Genomic DNA, 22106 nt, shown 5'->3' with positions numbered 1-22106 from the left:
CAGTCATCAATGACATGGGCTGTCTGCAGATCCATAATGCTCTTTATCCAACCTTATAAACCCAAACATAACAACAAGTATGAATACGTAAAGCCTTCCATTTTTCTGAAACACTGAAAACAGCTCAGTGGATCTACATATATGGTCAGGTCTCTCCATTTGTTACATACGATAAATAGAACACATTTAAATAGTTCAGTGTGTGTTTGCTTCTGTATTACTTTATTACTGATTAAAAGACCAGTTTGGTCTGCTAGATTCTCCCGTTGATTCTAGCACTGAATTGATTTGAGCAGAAATTCGATCATCAATCCAGGATCAATCTCAACAATCAATTTCAAATATTTGCATATTATAATGGCATGGAAGATGACTAGTTGCGCTTATGGAAAGGCTAAAAAGTGATTACTGAGGAGTGTTTTTAAAGCTCTTACTTTTCCATAGCAGCGACATGTTTTGTCTCAATCTTGCCCTTAGTACGGATAGCCGTTGATATCTTGCCATTGAAGAGCAGGCCTTTCTTTGCCATTTTTAGAAGAACAAGTCTTACAAGTTCTCCTAAATACAATCCACTAATCATCTTCTCAAACCTGTTAGTGAATAGAAGCAATGGTTACACTCAAGAAAGATATCTAGGCGTCATCATGGATAGGTCTCTGAAGATATCTGCTCAGTGTGCAGAGGCAGTCAAAAAAGCTAAGAGAACATTAGGAACCATTAGGAAAGGGATAGATAAGAGAGAATATAATAATGCCACTGTATAAATCCACGGTACACTTACACCTTGAATACTGTGTGCTTTTCTGGTCACCCCATCTCAAAAAGATACATTAGAATTGTAAATAATACAGAGAAGAGAACAAAAATGATTTGGGGTATGGAAAAGTTTCCATATGAGGAGAGATTTAAATGCCTGGGACCATTCATCTTAGAAAATAGAAGAAGGGGGAGAATATGAAAATACTTAGTCCTGCCATGAGTGCAGGGACTGGACTAGATGACCTCTCAAGGTTCCTTCCAGTCCTACGATTCCATGATAGAGGTCTATGAAATCATGAATGGTGTGGACAAAGTGAATAGGTAAGTGCTATTTACTCCTTCACATAACGCAAGAACTAAGGGACACCTGATGACATTAATAGGCAGCAGGTTTAAAAACAAACATAAGGAAGTACTTCTTTACACAACACACAGTCAACCTGAGGAATTCATTGAGAAAACTATAACTGGATTCAAATCTGAATTAGATATGTTAGTGAAAAATAAAGTCCATCAACAGCTATTACCCAAGATGGTCAGGAATGGAACCCCATGCTCAAATCTCCACTTGCCAGAACCTCATACTGGACAACACGGGATGGATCACTCAGTAATTGCCCTGTTCTGTTCTTTCCCTCTGACGCATCTGGCACTGGCCATTTCAGAAGACAGGATACTGGGCTAGGTGGGCCATTAGTCTGATCCAGTGTGGCCACTCTTATGTTCTTATATTCTTATAGACAAAAACACCAAGGAACCTAAGTGAATCTAATTCTTTCTACAGATCACCAGAATTGCTATATGTTTAAAAGGTAAAATGTAATTAAGCCTTCATAAAAGTAAATACCAGCAACTCTCTGTATTTTAAACTGGTTATTAACCATCATGGAAACCATATTAAACATGATGCATTTCACTCCAAAGGCTCTAACAAGTAATAGTGCAGGAATTGCACTTTGATAAAATGATGCATTTCTGGAATTAAAAGAATAATGTGAGGGGAAAACATCAGATTACCAGCCTTTCAAATGGTAGCAGTTAAACTTGGGTGTGTATTTTCTTTCAGTGACACAAGGACAAAGCAGGTATTCCTGTGTTATCGCTTCTTAAGCAATGTATTAATATATTTGCAACCCAACCATTAGGAGGAGCTTAGATGAAATACACTTTTAACACAGGTTTCATCTATGTGCATTGGGGTCTCCTCTTTTGGACACCTACAGGGTGACATACAGAGAACACTTTAGAAGGTAATGTATAACAGAGAAGCAGTTTTCAATGACTTGACCTTGCATGGGAACTCTTGGCATTCATAGTGAATGAGTGGACTAATAGAGGTTACACTAATATTCCTAATTCTGTCACTGCTGAGGAGCTATCCCCACCTCTATCCTGTGGTTTCTCATTAACATGCAAGTAATTTAAGAAGAACACATGCCAGGTTCTCTCATGAAGAAAAATTATAAAAATCAGCCTCACTTCCTCATTTTACTCCATCACAAAATGACAACAGAATTACTGACTAGTAATAATGTAACATTACTGGTTCCTTTGTGGGGATAGGTGGTGAAATCCTGACTCCATTGAAGTCATATCAATGGCAAAACTCCCATTGACTTCAGTGGGGCCAGAATTTCACCCAGAGTCTCCAACAGGACCCTTCCAGCTGAAATAAAAGGAAACAGAGTTGCAAAAAATGATCCACGATGCATGAGGTCTGTGGCTTCCAAGTCACACCATGCAGCTTGGGGTGCCCCGGCCGGTGACGGCTCACAGCAGCAGTGCGGCACAGCCATGTAAGAGATCCCACCATCAACTGGTAGGTTACAGAAAGGAAGGGGATCTTAACTGAACTGGTCCCGGGAATGTTTTGGGGATGGATGGATGGAGGCTTGAGCCAGCTTCCATCATGACTGAACTAGTTCACCTAACCCTACTTCCATTCCCAATGGCTCTATAGCTCAATGTATGCTCAGTAAACAGACTCAAAATGTGGAGACTGTCACAGAAAGCCTCATGTTAGTTGGTGAGGGAGGAACAATACTTACAGTTGTTTTCCAGGATTGATAGATCCCAAGTCAATCTCCCTGTCAAACTCAGTCCTGAGATCATCCAGTGACCCATCGTCTCCAAATGCTCCCCACTCAGTGTTAATGCACATCCTCCCCTCATCACCTTCCACCAGATCAATGTTACTCATTTCTTCCATGTAGCAGGCATTTGTGCCAGTTCCTGAGTGCATCAGACGGAAACAAATTTCCACATGAAGAATTAATTGAAAATGCATTTTAGAATTAGATTCAATATTTTCTTTACCAGAAAATGTACTTTCATTAAGTTGCATGTTATGCTATACAAAACCTTCTGTGTCTGAAACCTGTTAAATAACCATTGAATATCAAGGAAATAGTGAATGAATGAAATTAACTGAATAGAAGGGCTGAATCCTTCAAAATATTTGTGCTATTTCATATTCACTCCTATATGATACTTTAAAAAAATAAAATTGGGAAAATGTGAAGCAGACATGTTATGAAAAGAGTATATGATTCTTGTTGGGAAAGGTGAGAAGAGGTTTTCCATCTCTGAACAAAAAGATATGGATCTTCTATATCATTAGCAGAAACATTTATTATGTAGGCCAGAATCTCCTGAAAGAATTGAATAGAAACACAATTACAGCCTCCTTTATTATTTGATGATATATCTGCATATGAACAGGATGGAAATTCCTTTACCATTATGGACTTCTCACTTCCTGACAATATAAACAATATCATTTTTAAGCATGATTGTTGCAGTCATCAAAAGGCTAGAAAATACTAACTGTAATGAAACATTTTCCAAACAGCTGGCAAAAGGAGCTGTTCACTGTGGGTCTGACCCCAAGAGCTCTCCAATGTCTCAGGACTTGCCAATATCTTCGTGTCTTTATTTTTTCTTAACAGAACTAAATATATACATGCAGAGATAAAATTTTAGGATATATTGAATTGTCCCAAGGTTAGGCAGAAGAAGTCACTAGAAGACAGACAGACAGGCAGGCATCTGTGTAAGAATAAGAGTAAGTAGAAGTACTCAGGAAGTGATCATTTGTAAAAGGTCCCAGGTAAAATAAAACAAGCCAAGTAACTTCTTTTTAAAATATCAATTTGCATACAAGATGACAACACTCATTTTATTGATTTGGGACTACATTTTTTCAAGCCAGCTTTAACCAAGCCATTTTTTTTTGTAGTTGCAATTTTTTGGATATGCAGGTAGTGTTACTTAAATGTTTACATTCCACTTTGTATCCAAAAGTGAGAGACTAGTGCTTAAAAATCCAATCTTTTATGTTTTTTATTTTCAAATAGTTTAATTTTTGAATTGTGAAGTTGAAAATGCCTCCCTGCCCCAGATTTGCTAAAATCATAAGCCTGCTTTTTCAACCCTGCTTTAAGAAAATAAAATTACCTATTATGACACCAACTTCACAGCGCTGATCATCATATCCACAGGTCATCATTGTTCCCACAGTATCATTTACCAGTGCTAAAACATCTACATCAATATCCTAAGAGAATAAAGACCTCTAGTGAATAGAAAAACATTTACACCCCTCCTTATAGTTAAGTAACCGTGTTTAGACACAAAATTGACTAACTTCTAGAGGGCCCAATTTAACAATGTGACTAAGATTAATTTACTTCAATAGGATTTAAGCATATGCTTAATAAGGATGGATTTAAGAACCTGCATAAGTGCTTTGCTGAATCAGGGCCAGAATCTTCAGTTGTTCTCCCATTTCCACCAGACCTTAGTCAAGAAGTTAAAGGAAAACAAAAGCTCCAGTTTTGATGCGATGGCACCAAAGATCACCATGCAAATCACTAAGAGCCAGATTCAGGTATCCTTACTCATGTGAAGTAGCACCTTATTTCTTGCATAGCCCCACTGAAGCCAAAGGGAAGCTGGGGGAGTAAAGAGCTACTCAACCTAAGTACGTACACCAGACTCCGGCCCTAAGTAACAAACATTCATGTCAGAGCTGCACAGGTCCTTGCTGATGTCAGTGACACTGATACACAGACAGAACAAACGAAAAGCAGAGCTGGGGTTTTTTGCCAGGTTAGAAACAGAGAAATATAGTATATGCTAAAAGGAGGTCAGCACACAATTTTTTTCATATTTTGTAAATGTTACAAGGGATAGAGAAGGTGTAAAGGAAACTAGCTTTTTAAAGTGCCACTGAATACGTATAGGAGAATGCTAAAAATTAGGTTTTAACTATGTTTCATTACTAATTTTAAAATGTAATCAATCATCCCATAGTTAGTACTTTTTATTACAAATACAGCAAAGTCAAGCACAAATAAACTATCCTTTAAGACTGTAAAAATATGTAAGCTAGCCTTCATTATCAAATATAGGCTATTTATTTCTATATGAGGAAATTATCTTATTCTATTTATTATTAAGACTTCTTCACTATAAAACTTGCCTTATGCTTCCTGAGGGCATGGCGCAGAGAGCTGACCACATCTGTCTCCTGCACTCCTCGTACCTTAAAGTACTTTGTCCAGGAAAGCAGCACACCCTTTAAAAATATTCAATCTATGTTACAACTTCAAAAATAAAGTTTAGCATGAATAAATACAGAGGCAGTAGAAAATAGAGTATATTCTATCATTGACTTTTGGAGAATTTCACTGCCACTACTGCATATGTAAGAATTTCAGCAGAAGTAGCGGAATCACCCATTGGCAATCCACTGGGACGCGGAGTAAAGGTCTTTTCATACAAGCAGCCTTGTCAACTGTAGCCATCACCAAAAATACTACAGAAGTGGTCAAAATAAGACTCCGATCCTGTTAACAATTATGCACGTGCTTCACTTTAAGCGTGGGTAGTCCTATATACCTCAATGGCCTACTCACATACTTAAAGTGAAATATGTGCATAGCCTTTGCAGTGTCAGGGCCTAATACACTAACTTATTATTGTAAGAGAGGTGGCAAAAAACAGGCAATCAAATAAAGGCAGTTATTGCAGCTTCTGCTCCCACCCCCCATATGCTATCTGATTATTTCAACCGTGTGCCCCTGGTATTTCAAATCTCCTATAAACATACCAAACAAGAGGGATTAAAATATAAGCCTGCTTTATAGCACAGAAATACAATGCCTTTTGAAATCCATGTAGTATTTTCTATCAGCTGAGTAGATTGTTATTTAAATTGACACACAAAAGAAGAGTTTTAGTTAACTGCTCCAGTTGCATTGAAATATAATAATTAATCCTTGAGATCTACTTCAGCACATAATTGTGATTCCCACCTCTTCCTCCTGTAGGTTTATAACACGATGCAGAGTGTGAAGGGTGATACGAAACTTGGTTGAACTATGAATATTTTTCTTCCTCAGAAAGCCACACAAAGGTTACTTTTTCCTACACTACTATATGTTAACAATCCTTTCAAAAATTCTCTCTGAGATCTACTACTATTACAATAATGGTTTTTTTTTAATCTTACCTCTTCTAATTTAGTCTGTATGCAAGGAAAAGAAAATGTAAACCCAAGAGGGAATTTCTTATGTTTTATGTTTTTGGTCTCCATGAAATCTGCCAGACAGTCAGCGACATAATCGAATAGCTGTATAGAACAGAAAGAACAGGACAGATCAATAGCATCAATTATATTCAACACAGAAAGCAACTCCACAGAGAAAAATGTACCACATACTTCTGTTCCATTCCCATGTGTGATCTCCTTTGGGGTTGGGTAGAACTGACTCTCCATTTGAACATTCTGCTTCCCATCTTCAGACACTTTCACCTTTAAGACTCGAAACTTGGAGCCACCAAGATCTAGAGCAAGAAATTCCCCCTTTTCTGCAATAAAAACAATAAAGGTTACTTACTATTGCAGCAGTATACAGCAATGTGAAGTGTGATCTGAAGGCATATTTAAGGTAAATGCTTGGGATAATGAATGTACATTATTAATCATTTGGAGCAGAATTGTTGCCAGTAGCTAAAAGAATCAGAGTGGTGAATTCTTTAGCTCTTCACTAGATTCTGCAATGAAAATAAGGACCCTTGCAGAGTGTGTTGTGAATAGTTGTAGGCCATATTGGAAATGCCATCCTATTGAAAAAAATCAGCAGAACGACACACGTGCTTCAACTTGGACACATGGTTAAGTGCCTTCCTGAACTAGGGACCTAGTGTCAAGTATAGGGTGGGATGATGTTCTCACCTTGAATTTGATACAAGCGGATATATTCCACAAAGGGGATGGAGGAGAAATTGCTTGTGTAATAGTTTGACATTCAGCATTTAACTGTATTATATATTTACTGTCGCCCTTGCTTTTGTTCATTCTTCTTTCCCTTCCTTAGCTCCATTGTTCTGAATAGCAGCAGAAAGACATGATCAGATAGGTGGAGGGCCAGTGCAGTCCCTCCCCTAACAGGCTGAAACTACATAGGCCATATTGGGTATGTCTACTCTGCAGCTGAGAGCAAACCTCTCAGTCCAAGCAGACAGACTCCTGCTAGGGGGCTCAAGCTAGAGCACTAAAAATAACAGTCCGGACATTGCAGTGAAGGCTGCAGCTCAGACTTTCAAGCTTACCCGACCCCCTTGGCTTCAGAGCCCGAGCTGCTGTTTTTAGTGCACTAGCTCAAGTCCCACCAGAATGAGTCTATCTACCAGGGCTGGAGGCTTGCTCCCAGCTGCAGCGTAGACATACCCATTGTAGGGGGAAGTGTCATCTTCCCCAAACAGCACTGCCTGCAGCGCTCTATCCCACTGACAAATATTCTCCAAGAATTCTTCTCTCCCCAGAACCTTCACATATGAAATTTCAACAAAAAATGAATTTTTAAAATTATTAAAAAAATTTATTTTACTTTAAAATGTACTTTATTTATTGTAAAGTAAGTTGTTTTGGAGGAGCTTGGAAGTTAAACTTGGCCTTATGAAACCATCATACAGCTAGAGCTGGTTAAAATTCACAGCATAGACATTTAATTTAAATTAAAAACCTCTATTTGTCCCCCCTTCTCTCACTCCCTTACCCACAGGAAGAAAAGGAGTACTTGTGGCACCTTAGAGACTAACCAATTTATTTGAGCATAAGCTTTCGTGAGCTACGGCTCACTTCATCGGATGCATACTGTGGAAACTGCAGAAGACTTTATATACACAGAGACCATGAAACAATACCTCCTCCCACCCCACTCTCCTGCTGGTAATAGCCCATCCAAAGTGACCACTCTCCCTACAATGTGCATGATAATCAAGGTGGGCCATTTCCAGCACAAATCCAAGTTTAACCAGAACGTCTGGGGGGGGGGGTTTTCAGGAAAAAACAAGGGGAAATAGGCTACCTTGCATAATAACTTAGCCACTCCCAGTCTCTATTTAAGCCTAAATTAATAGTATCCAATTTGCAAATGAATTCCAATTCAGCAGTTTCTCGCTGGAGTCTGGATTTGAAGTTTTTTTGTTGTAAGATAGAGACCTTCATGTCTGTAATTGCGTGACCAGAGAGATTGAAGTGTTCTCCAACTGGTTTATGAATGTTATAATTCTTGACATCTGATTTGTGTCCATTTATTCTTTTATGTAGAGACTGTCCAGTTTGACCAATGTAAATGGCAGAGGGGCATTGCTGGCACATGATGGCATATATCACATTGGTGGATGTGCAGGTGAACGAGCCTCTGATAGTGTGGCTGATGTTATTAGGCCCTGTGATGGTGTCCCCTGAATAGATATGTGGGCACAGTAGGCAACGGGATTTGTTGCAAGGATAGGTTCCTGGGTTAGTGGTTCTGTTGTGTGGTATGTGGTTGTTGGTGAGTATTTGCTTCAGGTTGGGGGGCTGTCTGTAGGCAAGGACTGGCCTGTCTCCCAAGATTTGTGAGAGTGTTGGGTCATCCTTCAGGATAGGTTGTAGATCCTTAATAATGCGTTGGAGGGGTTTTAGTTGGGGGCTGAAGGTGACGGCTAGTGGCGTTCTGTTATTTTCTTTGTTAGGCCTGTCCTGTAGTAGGTGACTTCTGGGAACTCTTCTGACTCTATCAATCTGTTTCTTCACTTCCGCAGGTGGGTATTGTAGTTGTAAGAATGCTTGATAGAGATCTTGTAGGTGTTTGTCTCTGTCTGAGGGGTTGGAGCAAATGCGGTTGTATCGCACTAAGGTGCCACAAGTACTTCTTTTCTTTTTGCGAATACAGACTAACACGGCTGCTACTCTGTTACCCACAGGAGTTTGTGTAGCCGTATGTGACCTAAACTCCATGCCAGACTGAGATTTTAATGGCTTTGACCTTGAAAAGCAAGCCAGAAATATACCTCTGTAATTCTATGGGCTGATAGCATGAAGGAAAGGAGATAAACTGGATTAGTCAGTACACTATGACACTAGTCAGAAAATTAAGAGCTGAATGACAAAAATGAATGGCGTGCTGTTAAATGAGAGCTATTTCAAAGAGTGAAGCTCAAGGTGCAGCTATTCTGAAGGTTAATTATAACAGCACACTTGAAAATTTAAACAAATTCCAAGTACTCAGAATCTTCCAGAAGTTTTGTCTGCAGAGAAAGCTGCTCTTTTCCAGCAATCAATGGAGAATTCGGGGAGAGTGCAAAAACGGCATTACACAAGACATAATTTGATGGTAAGGTACGTCAAAAGGTGACATATCAACAAGTCCTTGACACCAGAGAGAGAGAGAGACTGTTGTCTGCCAGGAGAAACTGCTTAGGGTTGGCCTTGAGACAAGTGAAGTTTTGAAACAGTAATGAGATAATTGTTGAAATCAGATATCCCCTGAAGCCACTTTGGAATTTCAGGAAGGGCTGAGCGTCATTTTAGCTGTGAAAAGCCAAGGGATAACAGGACTTACTCCATGATTTACTTTTCTGTTTTGGTGGTTGGGATACATAGCGAGCTCTAATTTCCAGCAGGGTGACTTCGAAGGGTTATGTACATACACTAGTGTACAAGACCCCTCAAATGTCCCTCATTTCAAGGGGCAGCACTGATCTTAATCCCACAGTTATCTATGTTCCCTCAAATTTGCTCTGTTCACTTTTATGGTTGAAAATTATCTATCACCAGAAACAAAGAGCCGTGGAACTGAGGCGACGGGAAGCAGGGTTTCTCACATGAAAAGAATACAGCCCCACATCATTTTAAATTTCTTGCATGAATAATTTGTGTCCCCCATTTTGGGTCTGTAACTGGGTGGCTTGCTCTCAGGTTGTAGAGCCTGGGGCTAAGCCAATCCTGATTAAGGATGAGCCCCACATGAGAGGGCTCAGGTGATTCCATTATAAAGAGCAGCTGGAAGCTGTATGGGGCGGGGGGATGCTCAGAGACAACAGACTCTGCTAGGAGCGAGCAGGTTCCAGCAGAGTCCTGGCATTCTGGACTAAGAGTATGTCTACACAGCAATTAAACACCTGTGGCTGGCCCAGGTCAGCTGCCTCAGGCTCTCGGGGCAGCCACTCAGGCACAGACTGGCACCACAGCTCTGGGACCCCTCCCCAGCACAGGGTCCCAGAGCTCTAGCTCGAGCCTGAACATCTACACCACAATTAAACAACCCCACGAGCCCAAGTCAGCTGACCTGGGCCAGGCGCAGGTTAGACATACCCTAAGACTCCAACCAGGAAGGTCTAGAAGTCACCTGCTAATGCAGGAGAGACCCTGAGCAGGCAAGGAAGAGTGTGAAATCTTTCCAGCCAGGGAGGCCTGGGAGTAGGAAGAGAAATGTCTGTTTGTGGGATTTGAATTTGGGATTTTGAGTTATTTTCTGTGAATAAACCCAGACCCCACAGCGGGGTATTTAGACCTCAGAAAAAGTGTGTGGAGTCCGTGTCAGGAGCCCTTTGAGGGAGACATTATTAGCAGACACCACAGAGGCACCCCTGGCCACAAGGGGCTATGTCACACCTGGAGGGCTGCATTTGGGCCTTGGCAGGTTGAGAAGCACACTTGTTCAGGGGAGAGACTTCACCTTTCATTAAGCCCATTACAGTACTTACTGGAAAATAAAGAGCTTTACTATGCATGCTGGCTAAAACAAATAGCAGCCAACCATGACACAAACCAGCAGGAGTCTCATCAGGATGTTTGAGAGGGAGACATTTAACTGATTGGGTCGGGCTTTAGCCACCCAAATCCTATTAGCATTAATAGGAAGCAGGCAGCTGAAACTGTGCAGGAAACTGAAAATCAGCTCTCAGAAATGTAGGTAGAGTTTGAAATTTTCCATAATAAACTCTGATTTGAAGATGCAGCCCTTTAACTATTGTGTGTGGCAGGGGGTGAGGGAGGGTATTCAGAAGCTAAGGGTTTGGTGGATCACCATGAAGTTGAGTGAACCCAAACCTATGCCTGCCTTCCAGAAGGAGGTTCTCCTGCTCCACCAGGCAGCAGCTAGCCCTCTCCTGCCACGTGAGCATCACAAAGCCAATATCTGCTAAAGGGAATCTGCTATGGCTGGCTTCTGCAAACTAACAGAGCTGCTTTGGTGGGTTCAGTCTCCTTTGTCTGGTCAGTTCAATCATCATTCTGCATGTCTCATTAGGGACTGAAACACAGATTACCTCTTCAGTCAATTTGTTTGCTAGTGCGTGGTTGATTTATTACTATTGCTGGAAATGAGGATTAATTCCATCAAATATAACGGGCACTTTCCTGACAGATTATATAGACTGTGTTGGGGAAAGCTCTTTCTGTGTTCTGTAATTTTCACAATGTGGAAACATGTATTTTTAGAACTAAACAGAGGTACAGAAGTCACTGTCGGGAACCAAACTGCGGAAGGGCTAAGTAGCCATGTCAGGAAATCATGGATCCATGGGGGGACAGGGAGTTATTAGAGCTTCAATACAATAGCTGGGGTTTAAGATGAAGGCTCCAGCCCTGCAATGGGGTTCACTCCATCCCCCGTGTCCACTCCAAGCTCTGTTGAGTTCTGCATGCAGCCACTTGCAGGATCTGATTATACTGCACCATTCTGGCATCCATGAATTTAAATATTTTTCCTCTTCTATATCCAGAGGAAAAGCATCGTTGCCTAAAGTTATACACATCCTCAAAATGAAAACTTCATATTGTTTTCAAATTGCATGGATGTTACTGACCTGTAGAGGGTCCCCTCATCCTATTTAATCACCGGTCCGGTGTTGGTTTGAGTTTAGCTTCGCACCAGTGGCTAAGACTAGATTAGTATTTTTGTATTCAGTAAGATGAAGGTTTTTAATAGCTAGCTGAGTGTTGTCCTGGTGAAAGCAAAACACACCCACACAAAGGCATTATACATATTCATGTCATCTGACAGCACATTGTACCTGAAAAATATTAGGTGTGTTTAGACATTTTTGTTAATGACCCACAATTATCTTCTCCATGAACGACAACTACTCTAGAAGGCCATTTAGCACGTTTAATATTAATCCCCGGTCTTCTACAGTCCCTGCTGTGCTGCAGCTGAGCATGAACATCCCCTTGAAACCAAGGGAATGTGAGAATGTACCTGCACAGCTCAGCTGAGTTGTGTTGTGCTTGGAGCAAGGAGCAGCTTGTCATAGCCTAGTTGACCCTTCACGGGGAGAGAGGCCTCAGCCCCAACCGGGACAGTTAAATCACCTTCCAAGGTAGAGAAAATGGGTCACGGGACCCAATTAGGCCTCTGGGATAAAAAGGGGAGAGGCCTGGCAGGTGGGAGAGAGAAGACACCAGAGGAAGAAGCAAGCGCTCACTGGAGAGCAGGAGCACCCCCAAAGGAGCCCAGGAAAGACTAAAGAGAGCCTGAAGGACTGAAAGCCACTGGCTCCAGTGTCAAGGAGTGGAATCTCTCTTGGACTATCACAAATGCCCCTGGGACGAGGGATATGGGACTCCTAAACTAGTGAGACTAAGGGCTAGGACTGTGGGAGATAAAAGGAGCTGTAGCAGATAAAAGACTGAATAAATAAAGATCCCACAGAAGGGAATCTTATTGTAAAGATTCTGGTCTTAGAGTCAAGAGTTATTAACCATTGCAAAGAACCAAGAGGGAACGGAGGGCATGGTACCTGCAGGGCCACCCTAGGGCACAAGGGGACACTCTGGGATGGCACCCACCTATCCACATAGCTTGAGACTGTTCCAGAGCTCCAAATTCCAAATCCAAGATGCCTGGACATATTTCATTGTAATCCATCAATTCTTTAAACCAAAGAAAAAGTAATAATGCACCAGGATCACTCACCTGACCCATCAGGAATCGACCGTACAAATGTTGGCAGCATTTTTACGGCAGCTGTTGGGTGTGTGTCTCTTTCCAGGCCCTTCACCATCTCTGCTTGGAAGCGCGTCATCACGTCAAGTAATACATCATCAGAAAGACGCATGTGGTAAAGGAACCTGTCAACCTGAATCAGGACATTGAGAATATTATTTATAATGATGAGGTAACACCTAGGGACCCTGGCCAAGGATCAGGACCCTATTGTGCTACGTATCTCACACACACACACACACACACAAAAGATAATCCCTGCCCCAAAGAGTTTACAATGTAAGTACATAAGGGATGATTTCTCTCTACTAGAAGTCACTAGAGCAGGATTTCTCTCACGCTCCCACTATCATTAGCGTTCAGTTACACAGAAAATGCTTCCTATATACAACCACTAATCACAAGAGTTTGGTGCAGTGTCCTGAGCACAGAGCTTAGGACCAGGAACTCCTACATTCTAATCCCAAGTCTGCAGCTGACTTCTGAATAACCTTGGGCAACTCACTTCACTACTCTGCCTCAGTGTATGTCTGTAAAATGGAGATGATTGTATGTACCTCACTTTCAGAGGTGGGAGAAATAGTTAAATGTTTATAAAGCGCTTTGAAGTTAAGCACCCTACATACATGTAAAATGGTTATTTACACTGATCCTCTGATTCTGAGATTTTCTATGACATCAGCTACAGTCATATGATATAGGGTTAGCCTGGTCCTGTCCCATTGAAACCAATAGCTACATTTCCATGGAATTCAGTGTAAGCAGGAGGATGCCCTATATAAGAAATGCTTCAACCTATAAAATCTATTTGTAAAGATGTTTAACCCAGTGTTAACTAATATTGTTTGTGACAGTATTTTACTATTTGTCCATCAGAAACAGTCTGGCCTGTTCAATGGAAGATCCCAAGTCTTGGAGTTACACTGCTCTAACCAGATATCAGCTGTTTTGTGCAATTTTTTTTCTCTTATATACATGTGTTTGGGCAACGAACAACTGAATAGGAATAAAGACTTTAGCCATGTCTACATTACAGGGACTATAGCGGCATAGTTACAGCATTGTAGCAATGTTGGCATAACCCTGTATCGTAGACGCCGTCTGTAGTAACAGAAGACTTTTTTCTGTTGCTGTAGGAATACTATCTCCCTGAACAACAACAGCTAGATTGATGGAAGCATTCTTCCCATTCACCTAGTTGCCCCTACACCAGAAGTTAGGGTGGCATAGCTCACGTATATGGATTTTTCACTGAGCACCATAGTTATGCTGACCTACATTTTAAGCGTAGACCAGGACTTTGTGAGAACTTAGGTCTCCCCACCCAGGACCAATTGATTCACCAATTCAAGAGTCTCAGGCAGTAGTCAAAAATTACTTACACTTGAATAGATTTGTGAATTTTTCAGAAGAATTAGGTGTTACTGGTGCTATTAGCTAGTCCTCTGTACCCAACTTGGCAAACTCCCCATCTCTCCCTTTCACCACCCTTTTTAAATCCTTACCTGGTCTCCTGTAGCTGCTCACATCCAGCCAAGCACACCTATATCTTTTGCCTATATTTGCTGCATGAGTGGTGTGATCAAATCCTTACCAAGTATGTAAGGGGAAAGTTTGTGGCTTTAAAAAACAGAAAAAAATCAGCCTTAAATTTTAATTAACATAGGATTTTAAAAATTAAGAGAAACATTTTACTGTGTGTATTTTAAATTTATCTCTGGCCTGCTGAACTATAATACATATTATTTCTTATGTGTGCTATACTGATGGCCTTTGTGTTGTTTAGTCATCATATTTGTTTTGACCACATTAAAATATTTCTACATTGTATAGAGCAATGTTTCCAGTTAAAGAATGCCAAACGTAGGTAATCCAGCTGATGTTTGTACACACACACTTACAGTTGTGAATGTTACAAGGAAGGGTAATTTTACATTTGTACCATTATACATATCTGAGTTTTCAGAGAAGGAAGATTATCCTTTGATAACTTGAAAGGCTGCATCTATAAACGTCATCTCAACCCAACCCTCTATTGACTTTCCTTGTACACTTTATGTATTACATAGAAAGAACCACATTAAACACAACATTCAGGCTGCAAAGCCAAGCACTCAGAAGTTAGGAAATGCTAAAATTAAGATTTTCTGTGCCACTTTAATTCAACTCTCTTCTACACATGTATTATGATACCATCTTTAATTCCCTGACCACATACTTTTTTCACCCCCCATGGTCCCCTGCTTCATTCAGTGTAAAGAATGGACACTACTCACTTATAGCTTGTCTACACTTGAAACACTAGTGTCATGCAGGTTTCCTTTGAGAACAAGGACTGATAGTTCAGACACAGTGATCGCTTTGGGAAAACACTTCACTTTCAAAAGAGGAGCGTGGGAGCTTAAATTCATAACTCTGCTAGACACTAAAAATGGACTGAGCAGAGACATTGGATTTATGGGTTATTACAACTATCCATAATCCACTAACCCCCTCTTCTTGCCCATGACTGCAGAGGTGTTCAGAGACTACTCTACCTTGAAAGGTAGAACGTGGCTAACTACTTCTGCTAAACAACCTGTTCCACCTTGCATTTAGCTCTGACCTTCAGAGTACCTTTCCCAGACAAAAACAGCAGCTCTGTGTGGCTTGAAAGCTGGTCTCTCTCACCAACAGAAGTTGGTCCAATAAAAGATATTACCTCACCCACCTTGTCTCGCAAACACTAATGAATCTATTTTCACTCTATTCTTGTGAGTTAAAGCATTACCATTCCCTATTTTACAGATGGGAAACTCAGGCACGGTGATATTAAGGTCAAGAGTACACTAATTTTGAGTGCCCCAATATAAGATACCTATGGCCTGACTTTTAGAATTTTATAGCACTATCTATGTTCAAAGCACAGCTCCATTGACTTCAGTTGCAGCTGTGAATACTCAGCAGTTCAGTAAACCAGACCTGATTGTCTCAGTTCAGGCACCCAGAAAATGAGATGCATACACAGTTATTGGCCATCTGTGTATTTGGTTTAAATAACTTGCCCAGCATAACACAGGAACTCTGTGGCACAGGCAGGGATAGAAGTCTATTTTCTGGGGTGGCATTCAACAGCCTTAACCATGACACTTGCCTCTCTCCCCGTCCACTGTTCTGTCTCCTTCACTAGATACCTTTTGCAGTTTCTGCAACAAATGAGGCAGGGGTCCTACAGACAACAGCCTCATTCACTACACATCGCTAATTCACTCCCAGAGCCCCATCCATCCTGTTCACTGAATGAGAACAGGATCCTGTGGAAAAAATAGTATGTGAACACAATTAAAACCTCTGTGCATCATAGGTGCCGACTCCGTGGGTGCTCCAGGGCTGGAGCACCCATGGGGAAAAATTGGTGGGTGCTCTGCACCCACTGACAGCTCCCCGCCCCCTGCCCCAGCTCACCTCCGCCTCTGCTCCGCCTCCACCTCCTCCCCTGAGCACGCCATGGCTCCCCCTAGCTCCCAGGGTTTGCTGCCGCAAAACAGCTGTTTCGTGGCAGTAAGTGCTGGGAAGGAGGGAACACGGTGCACTCAGAGAAGAGGCGGGTCCGGGGCGGGGATTTGGGGAAGGAGTCCAATAGAAGTAGGGAAGGGGCGGAGTTGGGGCAGGGACTTTGGGGAAGGGATTGGAATGGGGGTGGGGCAGCAGCAGAGTCAGCGTGGGGGGGTTGAGCACCCACTGGCGCTGGGAAAAGTTGGTGCCTATGCTATGCATTATATTGACACCCACATGGATCTTTAGTAGGGTTAGAATCATTAGAACCACTGCACAGATCTCCACCACCTGTCCTAACAGAGTAACTGAAAGCAGTAGTAGGTTGGCATCCTCTGTGTGGGCCAGTCACTAGAAAATGAGCCACACGTTTCGCCAGTGGAGTTCATAGATATTTGCTGACTGCAGAAGAATGCTGACTCACAAACCCTTGATACTATTCCAGATTCAGAAGGGACTGTGTTCTAGTGGTTACAGATGCTTATGCCCCTCTCCTGCTCCATTTGCCCTCATCCCTCTGCCCCACCCAACATCTGGCCCATCTCGCCCTGGTTAGTGTTCCCACACCACTCAGCTTCCTATCCCAGTTCCCCTCCTTCGCTCCACATACCACTCATCCCCCTCAGTTGCTCATTGCAGTCCCCACTCCCATGTCCGCCATGCCTGCAGGTGAGGCCGTGCATCCCTCTGCATTCCAATTTACATTGATTAGGAATCAGCTTAAGTGAAACTAAAATAAGTTACACAAACCAAAACTTGAGGATCTACCCAGGTGCTCTCACTGGTTTAATGAACACAGCAAAGGAAGAGTCTGTCATTTGTTTATATAGATTCCCTGCTTTTGCAGAGTCTCTTCCAATTCTACCAGGGTTGATGGTTTGTAAACTAATTTGGTGCTGGGACCACATTTCTGTGCTTGTGCAGAGGTGTCAGAGTAATAGCACAGCATTACAAGCAGAAGTCTGACTGTTTATACACAGAAAGGGCTTGGCAAGGCTGTAGAGGATCAAGCTCCCTCCCACTCCGACACTTTCACCATTCCTTGGCTCCCAGTGGAAGGAACCACTTTCAGAGTAAAGGTTTACTCTCCTTGACCAGTGAAATCCAGGCTTTTCTGAACAGTCAACCAACAAGTGTGCTAAGCCTTCCCCCACCCCTCTTCAGCTTCTAAAATTCATTTCCAACTTACCTTGCTAAGTTACATATTTTTGTACCACAGAGCAGAGCCACTGATTACAGCACAGGTGGGTTGTATCCAAAGGCCATCTCAGCCTTGCCTATGACACCATAACCACACGATTTAAATAGGACCTAGTGCTGTGAGGTGCTGAATGATGCCTGGAATGGTGAGTACTGAGCCAATGGGAGCTGAGTGTGTTATGCTGGCTCATATTAAAGAAGTTCTGTATTAAAATCACAAATGAGTTTGATTCCCCATAGTTTAAATTCCAGGGTATTACTAATTAAGAGGTCTCTTGGTTTTTGGTACTGTTTCTCTCCCTCTGTGTGACACTTGCAAGCTGCTAATTGTGTTAGTATATCCTAAGACAGAGTCTGTTCTCAAAGCAATTCTTTGTAACAACTACTCCTCACACAGAGAGAGACACAAAGCGATACTTTGTAACAACAGAAACAGCACACAGACTCCCCGCCCTTTTGTTGTATTCATCTCGCTTTGTTAACAATTGTGATTAAAATAGAGATAGAGATAGAGATAGAGGATGTATGTGGATGGATGCTTGGTGTGGATAATAAATGAATCATCAGGGAGGTGCCAGCCTAAGAATCCGATGTCGATCGGCCGAAGAAGGCATCAAGTGGAAACAACCAGAGAACCCCCGGAGGGCAGACTGGAATCCACCCAACAGCCTCAAGGATGGGAGTACCGAAGAACAAGATAACATCTGGCAGCACAGAGCCGTCAGGAATGTGCCATCTGCTGATTGATTCAGCAACAGCATGATGAAGCAATTCCCATAGACTGGCATAGGAATAAATTCCTATAAAAATGGACTCCAGAAACTGAGAACTTTGGGATCTGATTCTGCAAACCAACTTCCAGGAGCATCAGATGAGCATCTGACCAGGCCCTGCTCACTCCTCGTGTTCAGGCCACCTGGCCAGTGGCTTGGCACGAGCAACTCTAAGGCTGGTAACTATGATAACAATCTTGCAGAACCTGTGTGTGTGTGTGTGTGTGTAAGTAAATATGAAATTGAATAGAATGTTATAGCTATAACTAACTGCTTACTATGATTCTTTCTGTATTCACAATAAATGTGGCATTTTGCCTTATTCCCTTTAATAAGATCCTGCTGGTTTTTATTTTATTGGTATAACAAGTGTGTTCCATTTCTCAGAGGAGCAGGGAACCAAAGGCTAATTTCTTTTCCATCTTTGGAGTTGTCTGTTTTAAACTGCAGTCCTACTTTAGCTGTCTGAGGTGTTTCCTGGCCATTGGCCATGAAAGGGGTTCAACAGTGGAGATTGGGGAGTGCTTGTACAGCTTGCTTCATGTTGGTAAAGTAATGATGAGCCGCTAAAAGGCAGTTTTATTTAAATGGGAGTGGGGATAGATTGGCCTGTGCTATCACCAGATATCTATATTTGCATGGACCAACTAAATTACTCATTCATGGTCCCATTTAAAACGAATGAGCCAAAATTATCCAAAGCACACAGATGAAAACCCAGATAAGAAACAGGCAAATCTATCAGGTGCAGCGAGGACCTTGGGAATAAATTTAGAAATTTATCATCTAAACTAGAGATTGCTGAAAACATTATATTGAAATATGTTTCAAGATAGAGAACTGGCCTTTTCCCTTTAAGGCACTTCCATCTATATCTCTCTCTCTCACACACACACTTTTCTCCAGAGAGGCTGATAAGTGTCTGACAGAACTATCTGAATAGTGATCCAAAAGTTATTAATCTCCTGATCATCTGCTGCCTTTAGAAAAAACAGCTTTAGAGGTGTGTGTACGTGCACGTTCGGCTTAATGTGTATTCTGGTTGCATTTTCTCAGGCTCAGTTTGGACAATCACCTTGTTTAGCTGCAGACTGTGGGCAAGTATAAACCCTTTAGGAGCTTCTGCACTTAAGATAAGGGAGCCCTTCAAAACAAAACATTCCAGAAAGACCAAGCAGAGCCTTCTGTGATCTCTAAACTGCTTTACAACCAAAGCAAGGTCATACCATTAAGTGGTTTGATTATAAAAAAATCAGGAGGGAGAGGGATAGCTTTGAGCATTGGCCTTATAAACCTTCAATCCTTGAGGGGGCTATTTGGGATCTGGGGGCAAAAATTGGGGATTGGTCCTGCTTTGAGCAGGGGGTTGGACTAGATGACCTCCTAAGGTCCTTTCCAACCCTGATATTTTATGATTCTAAAGATAGGGACCTTCGTAAGAGCAGAAAAATCTCTATAGAAAGTAAAATTCTATCATCTAAGCAGCTCCCTCTCATCCCTTTGGACCAACACAGCCCTTGTGTTCAGTGTCTTGCCTTGCCTGTGAAAGTGACATTGTAGCAATGATGAGCTGAGGAGGACTCTGGAGTCTTCCCACTTCTTTGGTTAACGAAAATCAGCTGTGTCAGAGACAGCTTATATCTGGGCTCCATAAAAATACTTCCCAGTGGTTGGCCTTGATTGAAGCAAGAGGCAGGCTGCCTTTTTTTTTTTTTTTTTTAAATGTCCCTCCCAGAAACCCGACAATGGCTCGACTCTTCCATTAAAATTGTACATCAATAAACTCAGCGTGTTTTTCAGGAAAAAAAACAAACACAATTCCAGGAAACATGCTGTTCCAAGTGCCGTTGCTTGCTTCCTTAGTTATGATCATGAAAAAACGTTGGAACACAAACTGAGGATTATCACTGACCAAGGAGAAAATCGGAGCCTTAGGGCTACTTGTTAAGATATGGGCAGCATGTTACCCATTGCGCTGTCCACTCATCCTCTCTTTCTGAAAGGAAGGAAGGACATTGAGAGAGCACCCAGCAAGCCCTTCCAGCATAAGGCATTCTGTTTTTCTTGGGGGGATGGGGGGACGACACAACCTTGTTCTATTGCTGGACTAGTCCAGTGGTGGGGCTCACTTATGGGGATCTTGACTCATTTCCTCTTGCTCCTTTACTTAACAGCCTACTCTTGCTTCTGGTTTGCTCATGTATCTTAACAGCCATCCTTCCAGCTGATTAGAGAGAGTGGCAACAACAGGGCCCAAAGGGAGTCCAGTGTAGATCCCCCTTGGCCAGAGGCAGGTGGCCACAACATGAGGGTGAGGTGGTGTTAGGTCAGGAGGTGGGAAGTCAGACATTTGACAGAGATGCAGATTAACTCAAGGAGCATGCAGAGTGTGTAAGGGTTTTATGCTGCAGTGCCATGAGCCCACATACCAGCACTTTGCCAAGAGACTAGACTTCGCTATCTGCTGTGTGCCCAAGGCAGGGCACCATCAGCTAGTTTATTTGCACATCAAAAGCTTAAAGTCTGGTCTGTCTAGGACTTTGTTAATTAAAACTCAGATTTGTAAACATCAATCATCAAATATCTTGGCTGAGATTTTCAAAGCCAGCTAGATCTAGACATAAAAACTTTCCCAATAAAGCAAATAGGAGCTGTGTGTCCAAATGCCCCTGGGCCCGATCCAAAGCCCATTGCGGACAATGGGTGTCTTTTCATTGGTTTCAGTGAACTTTGACTCGGAGCCCAGTTTTGAAAACCTCAACCTCATTGTCTAAATCAAAGTGATAATGCAATCCAACAAGAGTGCAAGTTTCTCATACTATGCTTCATTACAGCAGTATGCCGGAAAGCGCTTTCTTTTTGAACATTTTTAAAAAGAAGCCTCAGAGCTAACATTGCAGTCTTCCCTTACTGAAGATTATTCACACATTCACTATACAGGGAGTTTTGTTTCCTAGCGCTAGTCTAAGTTTATCAGATCTGAAGACTACATGAAAATAGGACTGTTTTAAAGTCCAAAGATTTACCAACCCTTTAATCTCCACCTCTTTGCCAGGAGCATACTGCACAGCATCCACACTCATTTTTTGTTCATACAGTAAAATATTCTCTGCTCTCCTGTAACCCACATCAATCTTACCAACAAAGAAATTTGGACCTTACCTTTTTGATTTGATCTTCTTTTAGTTTTGTGAAATAAAAAGCTAATAAATGCACAGCAAACATTTTCTTGAAGCTTATTGGTGTCTCAGTGATGATAGAGCAGCTGTGAATAATTAATTCCAAAGTGGCAGATCTTATTCATGAGCTAAATGTTAAAAATACTTCAACAAAGCCATTTCCCCAGAGTGAGGTATTAGAGCTCCTGCGAAATCAAGTCCAGGACTAAATCCATTCAGTTTGTTGGTTCAATGATTAAACTTCAGTGTGTCTCTCTCTCCCCCACCGGCCAGTCCCTCCCTTCCCCTGGTACACACTTTATTGTCTAATAGTAAGCATCTGGCTAGCCGCCAAGGTGAAGGGGGGGGGGAATGATGTGTATTGGCCCATTCAGGAA

At 41.9% G+C, this 22106-nt stretch overlaps 1 protein-coding gene across 1 annotated transcript in view; it reads right to left on the bottom strand.

Moving 5' to 3' along the window:
• Positions 1 to 21999, bottom strand: part of HKDC1 (hexokinase domain containing 1) — a 36311-nt gene extending 14312 nt beyond the window's left edge. The window contains exons 1-8 of the mRNA XM_084634838.1: positions 21713 to 21999; positions 13014 to 13176; positions 6485 to 6633; positions 6275 to 6394; positions 5243 to 5338; positions 4216 to 4315; positions 2808 to 2991; positions 435 to 590 (exon numbers count right to left, since the gene is read on the bottom strand). Of these exons, the coding sequence (XP_084490964.1) occupies positions 435 to 590; positions 2808 to 2991; positions 4216 to 4315; positions 5243 to 5338; positions 6275 to 6394; positions 6485 to 6633; positions 13014 to 13176; positions 21713 to 21775 (1031 nt within the window). The 5' untranslated portion in view covers positions 21776 to 21999. The remainder of the gene's footprint in view (positions 1 to 434; positions 591 to 2807; positions 2992 to 4215; positions 4316 to 5242; positions 5339 to 6274; positions 6395 to 6484; positions 6634 to 13013; positions 13177 to 21712) is intronic.
• Between the last annotated feature and the right edge of the window lie 107 nt (positions 22000 to 22106).

The sequence above is a fragment of the Lepidochelys olivacea genome (genome assembly GCF_965140295.1).
Source record: "Lepidochelys olivacea isolate rLepOli2 genome assembly, chromosome: 7".
NCBI lineage: Eukaryota > Metazoa > Chordata > Testudines > Cheloniidae > Lepidochelys > Lepidochelys olivacea.
This window is presented reverse-complemented; position numbering and strand designations above follow the sequence as displayed.